Source organism: Rhinatrema bivittatum, chromosome 4 (assembly GCF_901001135.1).
Source record: "Rhinatrema bivittatum chromosome 4, aRhiBiv1.1, whole genome shotgun sequence".
Lineage (NCBI taxonomy): Eukaryota > Metazoa > Chordata > Amphibia > Gymnophiona > Rhinatrematidae > Rhinatrema > Rhinatrema bivittatum.
Genome location: NC_042618.1, coordinates 170,995,770 through 171,011,001, shown reverse-complemented (window position 1 = coordinate 171,011,001; position 15,232 = coordinate 170,995,770). Strand labels below are relative to the sequence as shown.

Sequence of the window (15,232 nt, the reverse complement as noted above, 5' to 3'; positions counted from 1 at the left end):
GTGGACAGGGCCGGTGGAAGCACTAGACCTGGGCCTGGGGCGCTGCGAGCAGTGGTATCCCGAGGGGAGCCAATGCCCCCGGGCGCAGGGAGGCTCATGCGGTGCATCGGTAGGGCCATGGTAAGATTCACGTCACCAGGGCCCGAAGAAAAAGATCCCGTTTAAACGCGCTGATGCTCCGCCTCCTTCCTGCCTGTGCGGCCCGGAAGTAAACGTTGCCGGAGCCGCGTGGGCAGGAAGGAGGCGGAGCATCAACGCGTGCACTAGAGGAGCCACGGGCCGCCGCGAATCCCAAGGCGCAGCGGCCCGAGAAGAGGAAGAGGCCCGGTGTCAGGGCCGCCACGGCCCGAGAAGATCAGGGCCTCTGCAGAACCCATCCTGCGGCGACCTGCGAAGAGGAGGCCCAGAGGTGAGAGAGAGGCTGAGGGTCTGTAGAGTGTGCGTGTATGAGATGAGTTTGAGAGACTGTGTGTGGGAGTAGGGACCTGAATGTTTGCAGAGACAGCATGTGAGAGCCTCTGTGTGGGTGAGAGAGACAGCATGTGACAGTGAGAGCCTGTGTGTATGAATGATTGTATGAGAGACAGCATGTGAGAGAGCGCCTGGGTGTGTGAGAGACAGCATGTGACAGTGAGAGCCTGTGTGTGTGTCAGACAGCATGTGACAGTGAGAGCCTGTGGGTATGAATGATTGTATGAGAGAGAGCATGTGACAGTGAGAGCCTGTGCTTGAGTAAGACAGCATGTGGGAGTGAGAGAGAGCCTGGGTGTGTGAGAGTCAGACAGCATGTGCAAGAGAGAGACTCTGCATGAATGATTGTATGAGAGAGAGCATGCGACAGTGAGAGCCTGTGCTTGAGCAAGACAGCATGTGGGAGTGAGAGAGAGCCTGGGTGTGTGAGAGTCAGACAGCATGTGCAAGAGAGAGACTGTGCATGAATGATTGTATGAGAGAGAGCATGCGACAGTGAGAGCCTGTGCTTGAGCAAGACAGCATGTGGGTGAAAGAGACAGCATGTGACAGTGAGAGCCTGTGTGTGTAAGAGAGAAATGCATGTAAGAATGAGAACCTGACTGAGTTTGAGGGAAGAAGATGGAGAGAAAAGAAACAGAAAAAAAGACAATATAAAAGGAATTGGCAAAAACAAAATAAGAAAGGGAAGGTGGAAAAAAAAAGCCTGTGCCCAACCGATTAGAAAACTAAGATCAGACAGCAAAGGTAAAAAAAAAATAAATTACTTTTTAGTGATTGGCACATGTAATCTTTGGGAATGTGCAAGAATAGCACTTTCTCTATGCGGATCTCACAATGTACGAGATCAGCATGGAGAAAGTGGAAGCCCATGGGGCCTACTCAGAGGAGGCAGCAGAATGGGCTTCAGTGTCAGTAGCAGCAATCAGCACCTCCCCAATAGCCACGCGGCATCAGTGACAGTGGCAGCAGAGGAATGAGAGAGGTTCCGAGGTTGCTGGCAAAAGAGAGGGGGGTCTGCCTTTAGTGTGTGCATGTGTATGAATGGGACTCTGCCTGGGTGTGTATGTGTGTGAATGCATGGGTGCCTACCTGGGGGTCTGAATGTGAGAGAATGAATTGTGTGCATGCCTGGGGGATGGGGAGGGAGTGATGTGAAAATGAATGGGAACCTGCCTGGGGGTCAGTGTGTGTGTGTGTGTGTGAGAATGACAGGGAGCTTGCCTGGCAGCATGAGTGTGTATGAGAAAATCCAAGGGAGTAAGAGTTTGTGTGTGTGTGGAGGGGGAGAGAGTGTCTTAGAGCCTGAGAGTGTGTCAGTGTCAGTGAGAGCGAGAGGTTATGGTGGATATAAGAGCATGAATGTGTATGTATGTGACAGTGTATGTATGAGAGAGAATGGACATGTGAATATGTGTGTGAGAGAGAGGATAACCTCCTAATCCTCGACAATATCAGTGTGACTGGAAATAAAGAGCTCCCACAGAAGGGGACAGCAGGGGCTTTTTAAAATCCTTATTAGTTTTAATTATTGAATATTATTTGATGTCTGCTCTTTTTGAAATGTTTTATTGGTGTTATCTACAAATTTTTGAAAATTTCCCTGAGTTAAATTACTGGAGGTTCTATTCCGCTGCAGTTTTGAAATATATATTTTTAGTATGATTTTCCTATTGTTACATTTTTACATTATTATTATTATTATTATTATATTATATATTATATATTATTATTATTATTATTATATTTTATTATTATAATTAATATTATATTATATTATATTTTATTATATTTTACATTGTTACAGTTACATTTAATTGAGTTTATGAAAGTTCTCTTTTAATAGTTTTCCTGTATACTTGTGTTAATGTATTCTGCCTTGAGGCGACTGTTTTAATGTATTTCCGCCCTGGAGGCGTCTGTTCAGTTCCTTGTAAACCGGTGCGATATGTATTCTTTACAGGAACATCGGTATATAAAAATTAAAAATAAATAAATAAATAAATATTGTGATGTTTTATAGTTCTTGATTTTATTGTTTGATGTTTTATGAGGAATGATGGTATTTTCTGTTTTTCCATTGCTGCATTACATACAGTCTAACTTGTTGTGATTTCCAGTTCAGTTTGTCTGTTCATTTCTGTGTATATTTTATGGTCCCTTTATTCTGTATTTGGTGACTCACTAAATTGTATGTGTAATTGGGTACCCATGGGCCAGTATGGAGAAAAATCCCCCGGGCCACTATTTTCCCACAATCCGCCCCTGTTGGAATGACTCAATGTGCTCATTGGTGTGCTACCGACCCAGCTGGTGTCTGTTCCTGGGAGGCCATCGATGCCCGGGTATGCTGGTGACTGTGCCTCTGGATAAAAGCCAAACAGCCAGGGCCCCTTCCCCTGTAGATTACATTAAGGATGAGGGTCCTTATGACCCCTGGGGGGATGATACTACGGAGTCGTCCTCTGAGGGTTTGGAGGGTCTCCTCTCAGAACCATCTCCTCCAAAAGAGTGAAGGAGGTCCCTGCTGGAGGACTTATCTTTTGCAGGTTTTGTGCAGCAATGGTGGAAGCCATTCAGATTCAGTTATTGATGGAGTAAGATGGCCCGGCAAAAAGTGTAGTCCTGGGGGAATTCTGTACTACTGAGGAGCACAGAATTGGCAGATTCAGCGCAGAAAATGGCAGAGGAGACCCTGGCATGCCACGAATGGTATGCGCGAAGATGAAGGCGCCATTCGCAGCGAAGATGAAGGCCCCTATGTGCCGCGAACAGAGTATACTCCACTCGCGGCGAAGATGAAGGCCCCGGTGAGAGTGAATGTGTGTGTTTGTGTGTGAGAGGGGGTGAGGGGGGGGAAGAGGGAGGAGAAAGGGGTGTAAGAGTAGGGGGGTGAGCAGGAGGGGGTGGGGGGGGGGGAATGCTTGAGTGTGCGTGCCAGAGGCAAAGAGCCTGTATGAGGAGATTATGAAGGAGTGTGTATGTGTGAGAGAGATTGGGAGCACTGAAGGAGTGTGTATGTGTGAGAGATCGGGAGCGCGTATGTATGAAAAAGGGATCGTGTCTATGTGAGGGTGCTATCCTGTGTGAAGGGATTGTGTATGTGTGAGACAGTCTGTGTGAAGAGAGAGAGACATAAGTAGCCTGTGTTGGTTTGTATGCTAGAGAGAGGGACCCTGTATGAGGGGATGTGTGTGTGCAAGAGTGTGAGGGAGCCTTTATGAGTGTGGTGTGTATGTATACTAGAGAGAAGGGAGCATGTGTGTGAGAGAGGGATGGACAGACTGGAGCCTGTGTGAGGGGCAGTACTGAGAACGGGGTTAAACTCTGGGACTGGCGATAAGAGTGGAAGGGGTTGAGCCTAGAGGTGGAGGGGAGAGATACTGGCAGGTGGAGGAGTTGGGGCCTGAGAGGGCAAAGTGGCCAGGGAAATAGGGAGAGTGAGTGGAAGGGTCACTCTTGCAGTGAATTTCTAGGGAAATTCTGCTCAAAATATTTAACATTCTGCACCTCTAATAACTTTTTTCTGTATTAATTTAAAATGTAATTACTTAAAGACTGTTATGTAAATTGTTATTTTCACCAATATAAAGTTTGCAGAATTTTAAAATATTTTGCACAGAATTTCCCCAGGAGTAAAGATGCTGGAGATCCTCCAGTTTGTGGAGTCTCCTAAGGAAATTGTGGCGGTCCCAATACACGAAGTCCTTAAGGAGCAGCTGTTGAAGATATGGGAACACCTCTTCACTGTACCTTCTGTTAACAGGAAAGCGGACGGGGGGTCTACCTTGTCCAGAAGGCTACCGGATTCGATAAGCGTCAGAATCTGCCCTCAATAGGGCTAGGCACTCTCGGACCCACTCCTTGGCAGTACCGAGGAGCGGGAGGAAAGTGTTCCAGCCTATGATGTTTTTGAAACAGCAGCGAGGGCATCTGCAGCAGCAGGACTAGGCACTCACAGAATGGCATGGCTGCGGGCCTCGGATCTCTGTCCAAAGGTTCAGGAATGGCAGTGCCGTGTACTGGGGAGAATCTCTTTGGCGATAGGGTGAGGGACCTGGTAGCCCAGTTGCAGGACCACCATGAAACCCTCCAACAGCTATCCGCCGGCACTCTGGACCCATTGTCCTCATCCAGAAGGTTGGCGAGGCAGGGGCTCTAAAGTAATTATATGTTGGGCATTATTGCTGAATTATGATCGCTGGCAAGACATTTCAGTCTCTGGATGTTTTAAATTAAGGCTTTGAATCTCATGTGAAATCATCATTGGATTCGATTGATATCAGAGCCATTTGAATGTGCATAAAAAAAAGAAATAAAAGGACACACAGAGTGGCAGGATCAATAGCATATACAGATTTTATGAAAACTTTTTAAAAAAAACAAGAGGTGGCAAGACCTATGATTGCAACGACTGGACAATGAGAATCTGTTAAATCAGATATCTTACCAGTACTGAGGTCTCCCCCTTTTACAAAAATTCATTTTAACATATTTGACATCAATAAAAATTAGAAGATAAAGATTTTAAGGTACATTCATATATGGTGGAGACATTTATGAACAATTGTTGGTTGTTGCAAACTAGTCACTATTTTTTTCTACTATTTAATACTAGTTATTCCCTGAATTTTAAGGATCAACTCTACTGTTCTACAGAGTGATGTATGTTGGGTAGATACTTGCCTTCTTATCCAGCTGGGTCTTGATTTGAGGGGCATCAAACATATTAGGCTTCCACTTCTTGGGACCTGAATCTGGTTTTGCCCTTTTTGGCGATATCACAATTTGAGCCTATTAGCAACATTCTTCTAAGGGTGCTTACATTGAAAGCTGTTTTTTCTAGTGGCTATTGTTCAGTCTGAAGAATTTCAGTGTTGCAGTGTTGATTACATAGGTTGTGGTCCAAATGCATACGGCTCCCATATCCTCAGCAGCAGCTCCTTAAAGGATCTCGTGTACCAGCACTGCCACAATCTCCTCAGGAGGCTCCCAAGCATTTTGTGCCTGGTGTCCTCCTCTGTCACTAATTGAAATAGGATTGCTTCTGCCCTCACCCGCACAAATCCTGCAAAGGTTAAGTCCTCAGGCAGAGTTTTCCTTTGCTCTTCTGAAGAAGGTTCTGAGGGGAGATCCTCAGAGCCCTTGGAGGAGGACTCCAAAGTATCATCTCATAAGAACCCTCATCCTAAGCCACATGGGATAGGGCAGAAGGCACTCAGTCCTCATCTAGATGTGCAGGCATGGCAAAGCTGGATAGAGGGGCTATAGGCCTCAGCATTTGTTGGCTTAGGTGGAGCTTCCTTGGAGGAGGAACCAGCAACGATCACCATATCAGTAGAGGGAGGCATCAGTGCCCCACCAGACACCAATGCTGTCCCACGAACAGACGCCAGCTAGGTCGCTAATGTACTGATGAGCACATTGAGCTTCTCCAGCAGCAGTTCCAGGACAGATGGTATCAGCGCCGATGCCCTGCAGTGCCCATTCCACCACCAGCTGGTACTTGCCACTCTAGCTCCTCCTCGAATGTTGACAATGCCAACATCAACTGGGAGGAAGGAGGGGGGTGGCTAAGAACCTCTTTGGACTCGCAAGGCGGATCAGTGACTGGCAGCAGGGACCAGTGGAGACCATCACAGCATGAGCCGGTCCATCCCCATGCCCGGCACTATACATCAACAGGGACTGATGCCAATGCTTGGCTTATTCCTTGGTGCCAAGGCAGACAACCCAGACGTCATCGGCTTGGAGGAGATTGATGGTCAGTCAGTCTCTGGTGCCCCTATCGACACTGATGTTGGAGAGGTGTCCGTTGGTGCGGCTCGAAGGTCCATTGATGCCGATGCCAATGGCTTGGTTGTCAGCCTGAAGAGCTGCTCTATTTGACAAACGAAAGACTATATCCCTTCAGGGTCATTTATGTGCATAAGCGGCAATCATGGACATCATATGATGCCCCCAGGAATAGGGGACATATCTCACGGAGGCCTGTAATGGACATGGGAGAGAGACTGGAGAAGGACACCATTTGGACCCATGGTATAGGACATACTGGGCATGTTCAGTGTGACAAGTCAAAGTTCTAGAAACTTTGACATACGTTTTCTGTATCAGGGCTTCATCTGATGGTATCACCCATGAGTGAGGACTACCATCCTGCTTGTCCTCAGAGAATTAATTTTACCTTCCCCATCATACAGTCATACCAGTTCAGATGAATGGGTTGTATCTAAGCTACTCCTGAATAATGTGAGATGCTGCCAAACCTGCTGGCAACACCCCAGAGGCAAAAGAGGCCTCTTCCCTGGCCTTATGTGAGCAAGCTTAGAATATAATGCAACAAAGACAAAGTCGCTGCCTTACAAATTTGCAAAAGAGATACCAACTTAAGCTTTGCCCAAAAAGTAGTTTGAGCTCCTGTGGAAATCAGCATCCCCCCCCTGTTTTGGTAAATACCTACCAGAAACCACATAGGCTCCTGTAATAATCTCTTTAACCCAGTGCGCCACTGCAACTGTAGTTGCTACCTCACTTTCCTGCACACCACCATATAGCACAAAGAGATGATCAAACCTCCTCAAGACATCAGTGACCTGAAGATATCTCAATGGAACTCTTCTCCTATCTAAGGCAAGAAGTAGTCTGTACTCAGCCAAGTCTGCATGTTTGCAGAACAAAAGCAAATTGCTTGATTCAAATGGAAGGCCATGACTACTTTAGGCATGGCCTTCCTCTGCAATCTCCAGGGAAGGACAGAACAATGGTCACTCTTGGGAAGAAAGTGTTTCAGGGGTCCATGCTCATTGCCTGCATTGCTTCATATCAGCTCTACATGAGCCAGTACTCGCAGGACATCTGTAAGCATGTGCAGGAGGTGGCTGAGCAGCTGCCTCAACAGCAGCACAACATTCTCATGTTGCTGGTAAATAAGGGCCTGGAGTGAAGGAAATATGAGGTCAAAGTGACCTATGATGTTTTTTGAGACAGCATCGAGGGCCTCTGCAGCGGGAATCTGTGCCTGCAGAATGGCATGGTTGCGGACCTTGGATCTCTGACCAGAGGTGCCGTGTATCTCTTTGAAGATAGAGTGGGAGATGCGGTGGCCCAGCTTCAGGACCACCATGAAACTCTCCAACTCTCTGCCAGCACTCCAGAGCTGTCCTACTCTTCTAAAAGGCTGGCAAGAATGGGATAGAGAAAATCTATCTTTCGCCAAAGGAAATACTGTCCTCCACTCCTGTCATCACCATTAGGACTCCAGCAGCTGTCCCAGGCAGCAGAGTGCACCAAGCTACAGCTGGCATCTCAGTCAACTCCAGGGCTGGGGTTTTGACTGGGTCGTAGTGAGCATAGGCCAGTCGCCCATACCCAGGACATTGGACCCTCCAGTTGGGGCAGGCTGAGGTTCTTTGCAAACCAGTGGCTCCGTATAACCTCAGGCCAGTGGTTTCTTTTCATCATCTGCCAAGGGTGCCAACTGAATCTATTGGGTGTCCTGTCAAATTGCCCTCCAAGCACATTTTTGGGGCTGGTAGCACATCAGGAGATACTAGTAGAGCTCTTCTCCCTCTTATTAGCCAGAGCAGTCGAGCCTGTCCCAACAGGGCAAAGAGGACGGGGATTCTACTCCAGGTACTTCCCGATTCCAAAGAGAACAGGACAACTCCATCCCAATCTAGACCTAAGAGCCTTGACCAAATTTCTAAAATAAAAGTTCAAGATGGTTTCCCTGTGCACCTCAATCCCCCTTTTACAAAAAGGGAACTGGCTATGCTCCCTCAATCTAAAGGACACATACACTTACATCGAGATCTTCCCCAGTCACAGGAAGTATCTCTGATTTGTGGTAGGAAAACAGCACTTCCAGTACCGGGTGTTGCCGTTCGGGCTAGCGTCAGCCCCGTGAATCTTCACAAAATGCCTGGCTATGGTGGTGGCACACCTCCACAGGCTGGGGGTGCATGTTTTTCCCTGTCTGGATGATTGACTGGTCGCACATCTCAGGCAGGGGCTGTCAGGTCCCTGCACTTGACCATCTGGGTGTTGGAGTTGCTAGGGTTCATCACCAACTATCCAAAATCCCATCTCAGCCCTTCACCTTAATTGGACTTCATAGGAGTCTACTAGCCACGGCTCAGGCCAGGGCAGAGATTCAGCAGAGCCAGTAGGTGTCAGCCTGGCACATGTTGAGGCTGTTGGGCCATAAGGCCACAACCGTCCATGTCCACTCCCTTGGCACGATTACACATATGCAGAGCCAAATAGACCCTGAGGTTGCAGTGGTGCCAGATCACATAGAACCTCCAGGACGAGTCCTGGAGAGACGAGTCACCCGTCTCTCCAGGACTCGTCATCCTGGGGGAGAGTACTTTCATATCTGGAACAGGGGATCTCTTTTTAAAGTCCTCCTACCCAAACTGCCCTAACCATGGATGCATCCACCCTGGGCTGGGGAGCTCATACAGATGGGCTTAGCACCTAGGGTCTCTGGTCTGCTCAGGAAAGTTGTTGACAAATCAACTTCCTGGAGCTTCAGGCAATCAGGTACATACTATGGGCCTTCAGAGATTGGCTGTCCAACAAAGTTGTCCTGATCCAAACTATCAACCAGGAAGCTATGTGGTATGTCAACAAACAGGGAGGCATGGGATCATACCTCCTGTGTCAGGAAGAAGTCCAGATCTGGTTAATGGCCTTGTCCCACGGGATGGTGCTCAGGGTTATGTACTTGACCAGGACGGAGAATGTGGTAGCAGACAGCCTGAGTAGAGTCTTCAGACCCCACAGGTGATCCTTGGACCAGGGGGGTAGCGAATTGGATATTCCATCTCTGGGGGAGCCCGGACATAGATCTGTTCACATTCCTTTGCTACAGGAAGGTGCCTCTGTTCTGCTCCCTGTACAGGTCAGATGGTAAACCAGCCTTGGATACCCTTGCCTATCACTGGGGCAAGGGTCTTCTGTAAGCATATCCTCCAATTCCCTTAATGGCAAAGATTCTCTTGAAGCCTCGTGAGAACAAGGGGACTATGGCCCCTCATTGGCCGAGACAGGTCTGGTTTCCATCCTATGGGAGTTGTCCATCTGGAAATCGATCAGTCTGGGGTCATCTCCCAGATCTCATCACGCAAGATCGAGGCAGGTTGCGGCATTCCAACTTCCAGGCCCTGTTGCGCTCAGCCTGGATGTTGAGAGATTAATTCTGCAACTACTCGATCTGTGAGGGATGTGTCTTGGGTCCTGGTGGCTTCTAGAAAGCCTTCCACTAGAAAGTCCTATGGATTGAAGTGGAGGAGGTTTTCCATGTGGTGTGAGCAGAAGGCCCTAGATCCATTCTCCTGCCCCATATAAAAACCGATTGACTACCTTCTACACCTGTCAGAAGCTACTTTAAAAACCAACTCTGTTTTAATTCATCTCTGTGCAGTTGGCACATACCACCAAGGTGTGTGTAGATGGTATGCCCATCTCTTTACAGCCTATAGTTGTATAATTCATGTGGGGCCTACTTCAATTGAAGCCTCCCCTAAAGGCTTCCTACTGTGTGGTATCAGCTCAGCTGAGGAAAGTTCCTTTTGAGCCACTGCGCGCCTGTGACCTAAAGTACCTGACCTGAAAGGTCATATTTTTGGTGGTGGTCAGCGAGCTCCAGGCCTTAATGACTTATCCACCTTACACTGTTTTATCATGAACCGGTGGTTTTGTGTATGCAATCTAAGTTCTTGTCTGAGGTGGTGACTGACTTCCATCTTAACCAGTCCATCGTCCTGCCAACATTCTTTCCTAGGCCCCATTCATACCAAGGCGAATGAGCACTGCACAGTTTGGACTGCAAGCAAGCCTTAGCCATCTATCTGATGCGGACAGAAGCCCATACAGTCCATCCAACTTTTTATTTCTTTTGATAGGAATAGGTTGGGTGTTGCTATTGCCAAACAGACACTATCCAGCTGGCTAACAGATTGTATCTCCTTCTGTTATGCCCAGGCGGGACTGCATCTTGGGGGTCATGTCAAGGCTGATTCTGTCAGTCATGGCAGCATCGATGGCCCACTTGTGAGTAGTTCCTGTGGAGGAGATCTGCAAGGCTGCAACGTGGAGTTCTCTCCACACATTCATGTTTCACTATTGTCTGAATAGTGATGGCCAACGCGACAGATTTGGCTAGTATGTCCTTCGGAATCTGAGGTATACAATCCAACTCTCCCTGCCTAGGGCCTATTGTCTGGGTTCAGGCTGTCTCTCCCCTCTGTTACCAACACCACTGTTATCCCCGTTGGCACCTGATTGGGTTCTGTTGGTCCCCTTTTTGTGTTGGGAAGCAGCTTATAGCTAGGAATTCACCCATGTGAGAGGGCTACCATTCTGCTTGTCCTCTGAGAAAGCAGATTTGCTTACCTGTAACACATGTTCTGAGGACAGCAGGAGATTAGTCTTCACAAAACCTGCCCATCACCCCGTGGAGTTGGGTTTCTCCTAATTTTTCATTTATATATAATTCTATGTTATAAATCTGAAGAGTGACCCCTGTGGACACATGGTATAGGGCATGCTGGGCATGCTCAATGCGCCAAGCCAAAGTTCTAGAAATGTTGACAAGTTTTCCATGTCGGTGCTCCATCTGGTGTCGCCCATATGCGAGGACTAACATACTGCTGTCCTCGGAGAACACCTGTTAAAGGTAAGCAACTCTGCTTTCTTATCTGATTATTTCCTTTCCTTTGAGTCCAGTCAGAGCAGTCCAGCATCCTCCGGGTGCTGCTAATCTTGCATGTCTCTTCCATCTCAATTTGGAATGATATTAAAGAACTGTGCTTTTCTGCTTCTATGTGGGTGAGTGATTTCATGTTTGTGAAACTTTCTATATCTCCTACTACGTGTATTTCTGGAAGTTCATTGGTAGTTTGACATTAATGGGGGAGGGGGGGGGGAAGGGAACATGTAAATAACTTTGAACTGAAATTGTCCATAGTTACCTTGTGTTAGATAATACTGGCAGGCCAAGTTCAGCCCAGATGCATATAAATGGCAACATAGCAAACCTGTTGGTCTCTGAGGCCACCTGCTGGTCAGTGAATATAACCCATTCATCTGGACTAGCATTACTGGACTCAAGGAAAGGAAATTTATCAGATAAGAACTAATTTCACCTTATGGACTACTGTTTGTATCCCTGAAGCAGAGTAAGAAAACATAGGACGGTCAAATATTTTGTGTAGGTAGCAGGAGTTATGACTCCATTGTTTTTAAATAATCTGAAAATTGTATTTATATGAAAAAATGGAGAGACTAAGTGAGTTTGTAATGGGACTGTGATTAAGAAGTAGGATGTTAGCCACAGAGCAGTGTCCTTTCCCTTCTATGATTGTTCCTTCTCTACCCATACAGAAGTGAATGCTGGTAATTTAAAGCTGCTGAAATATGTCAAAGTAGTATTTTGTATGAATTAGTGAGTGGTTACTTAAAACATATATACATGTGTTTATATAAACTTTATTCTATATATTCTTCTTTTTATCTTGTATATTTTTTCACAGTTGAAAAACAAGAGCATGTTCTACCTTTAACAAAAAGTAAAGAGGAAGAGAACCCAGTGGCTGAAAGTGTTGAAGGGGTTGTGAAGAAAGATGTCCCAGATTCTCAGTACCAGGGATTTGGAAATCTCCCCATTGCACCAGCCAAGCAGCTAAAAGAAAATGGTGAGAAATCACTGGAGTTGCCAGTTAAAACAGAACAGAAGCATTCAGGTCCTGCTGAAGTGGATTCTCTTAATGATGTTGCAGATGGCCTTGAGTCAGACAGAGGTATGAAGATTCCCCTGGGTGCAGTTGACAACAATGCTCCTGGTCTTGCAGCCAAAAATGTAGATGCTCCCCATGCTGACAAAACCAAGCAAGACAGTAAGCTGAGGGTCAAGGAAACAGCACAGCAGAGAACTGGAGCTGCAGATCAAAGCATGGAACAGGGAGCTGGGAAGAAAAAATCCGCAGCTACTGCCCAGAGAGTAGAGCCAGGTGTTCCTGCCAAGCAGTTGGAGAGCATTCTCCCAGACAGTATACCAAGGGAAGAGGCAGAAACGAAACTATTGCAGAAAAATAACCCTAGAGATCTTCAACAAGCAAATAGTTCTCAGATGAAAAATAAAGAGTCTGAGTTTCCAGCTGTGAAGCCACCAGATTTGGACCATCAGAAAGCTCTGAATATAGACCAGGAAGCGAAAGCAGATAGGCAGCAAGATGATGTATTAATCAATCCCATCAGTAACAAAGAACAGAGTCCTGAAAAAAAGAAACCAGCTTCTCCAGCCCAGGCTCCACAAGAAAACAATATGCACTACCCTAAATCAGAAGAGAAGCCAGAGAAGGATGAACAAATCAAACCACTCAGAGATCTTAAACTGCAGAATGACCTGGACATGCCCCGGCGCAAGCGGAGGAGTGCCATGCTAGAAGATGGGGGTGAGGAGGATGGCATGATCATTAACTTCCAGCATGTGCCAAATGTGAAAATGAACGAGATGCAGCATGCTCTGGAGACACGACTGAACCAGGCAGCCGAGGGGGCCCTACAGGTTATTCAGAGCCGGCACATCAAGCAGCTCCCAGTGGTCGAAGAGGACACCTGATTTGCCCAGCCCAGGGCATTCACACTGGTCATCTGCCTAATGTGCCATGGTAGGCGTAGCTGTAACATGCTGCTGTGCAGTGAACTTGAATTTAATAGAAATAATTAAGCTGCAAATCTCTTCCAAGAACTTTTTTCCTAGGGTTCTCTCTGGGATCTTTGGATACTGTTATGTGGAAGCATTGGGGCTTTTCCCTGTCAGTCTTGTACTTGTATAATATGTGAAACAAATGTTTGCCATATGTTGGGGCTGGATGCAATATATTTTGAAATACAAACATAATTGTTCTTTGACTACCAAAGGGATCCTAGCCAAGCCTACCATATACTATTTTTTCTGAAGGCACTGCATGTTTCCATTCTGTGAAAGTGGTTTAAACCTTGTTTTATATTTTTAATTGGAGCACTTTCCCCCAGAGCTGGTTTTGTTACTGAGCTTGTGTTACTTGTCAGTTCAGCATTGATAATTGTACAGGGGAGTGTATGTGCGTATATGGGGTGCCTGTGGCCTGCTGTATGCTCAGAGCAGTTCTTACTGCTATCCAACCATAGCTCTTTCCTTGTATGTTTCAATTTTTGTTGTGAGACTGAACAAAATGTGCCCATGATATGCAAAATGGGGCATTGATGGGCCCCCTTTGTCTGACCCAGAGGACCAAGACTGAATTTTGTAAACACGTGCAAATATGTTGTTAGCCTAATAAAGGTCAATAAACCAAAAAAAAAAGTGATACTTTTAATTCTTAATACATTTCTTGACTAAATTGCTAGTTAATACTGTCTTTCCAAAGAGGACCTGAGGAAGGGAATGTTACTCCCAACATCTAGTCAAGAAATGCATGAAGGTATTGATTAAGGTATTGCCTCCCCCCCCCCCCCCCCCCTTTATTTTTGTTTGTCTACCTTTTTTTCTACATATCCAGGTGGACTAATGTGGTTACAAACCTATTTCCTGATGATCAGCATAGTTTGCCATGTTTTCATACAAAAACTCCTTGGGTTAAATTTAAATAAAATTACAATTTTAGCAGAAAAGTACACTTGAATAAAAATGTCCTGGAAGTGAATGATTATACTAAACCATGCAGTCAAGAAAGCACAGCACAGATCTGCAACTCTAGGCCTGGTCCTGTATGGAAATAATAGGACTGGAATAAAAGTCCAGATTTTTAGACCAATCATAGGAGATATGCAAAAATCCCCTGCTGCTGTTGGAGTAGTGGATAATATTACCAGTAGTACTAGTCAAGCTGTAGCAGTCATGTGGAGCAACTCTGGGCACTAAGAAAACGGAAGGGATTGTCATCTATTATTTTACAGATACAAGGATTATCCAATTAAAATAGCTATACATTCCTACCCAAAATGTGTTCATTTTTTATTAGAATTAGATAATTGATTTGTTATACAGCCATTCTTGGAGCAGCTATGAATAGAATATCAATTATTCTCTTTTGTGATATTCCTTGAAGTGTGCCAACTGACTTTAAAAACAATGGGGCAGATTTTAAAACATATGCGCAGGCGTAGATTTGTTCGCGCAACCCATTGCGAACAAATCTATGCCTGATTTTATAACATGCGTACGCTGCCACACGCATGTTATAAAATCCAGGGTCGGCGCGCGCAGGGGGGTGCAGAATTGTGCAACCTGCACGCGCCGAGCAGCCTGCCTCCATTCCCTCCGAGGCCGCTCCGAAATCGGAGCGGCCTCGGAGGGAACTTTTTTTCCAGCCCCCAGCCCTAACTAAATCCCCCCTACCTTTGAGAAAGTTATGCCTGCCCGAGGCACTGGCCAGGCCGCTGTGTCGGGGCACTCAGCCATGCCCCCGGACCGCCCATTTTTCGAAGCCCTGGGACATACGTGCATCCCGGGGCTTGTGCGCGCCGCCGAGCCTATGCAAGATAGCTTGGCGCACTCAGGGGGCGGCAGGGGTAGGTTTTCGGGGGTTGTGCGCATATCTTACGTGCGCAACCCTTTGAAAATCTACCCCAATTTTTTTTAAGCTAATTCCACATTCAATAAAGTAATTGTATATAAGGAAATAGCATAATAAGTAAAGGCAGAAAAAGATTGTGGCCCATCCAGTCTGTCTAGTTATTCTGTCCACTCTGCTAGGGTTACAGGCCAGCT

At 46.4% G+C, this 15,232-nt stretch overlaps 1 protein-coding gene across 1 annotated transcript in view; it reads left to right on the top strand.

The window, feature by feature from the left end:
* Positions 1 to 13,825, top strand: part of SLC38A10 (solute carrier family 38 member 10) — a 219,202-nt gene extending 205,377 nt beyond the window's left edge. Inside the window, 1 exon segment of the mRNA XM_029599221.1 lies at positions 12,012 to 13,825. Coding sequence (XP_029455081.1) covers positions 12,012 to 13,099 — 1,088 coding nt within the window. The 3' untranslated portion in view covers positions 13,100 to 13,825.
* The last annotated feature ends 1,407 nt before the right edge of the window (positions 13,826 to 15,232 follow it).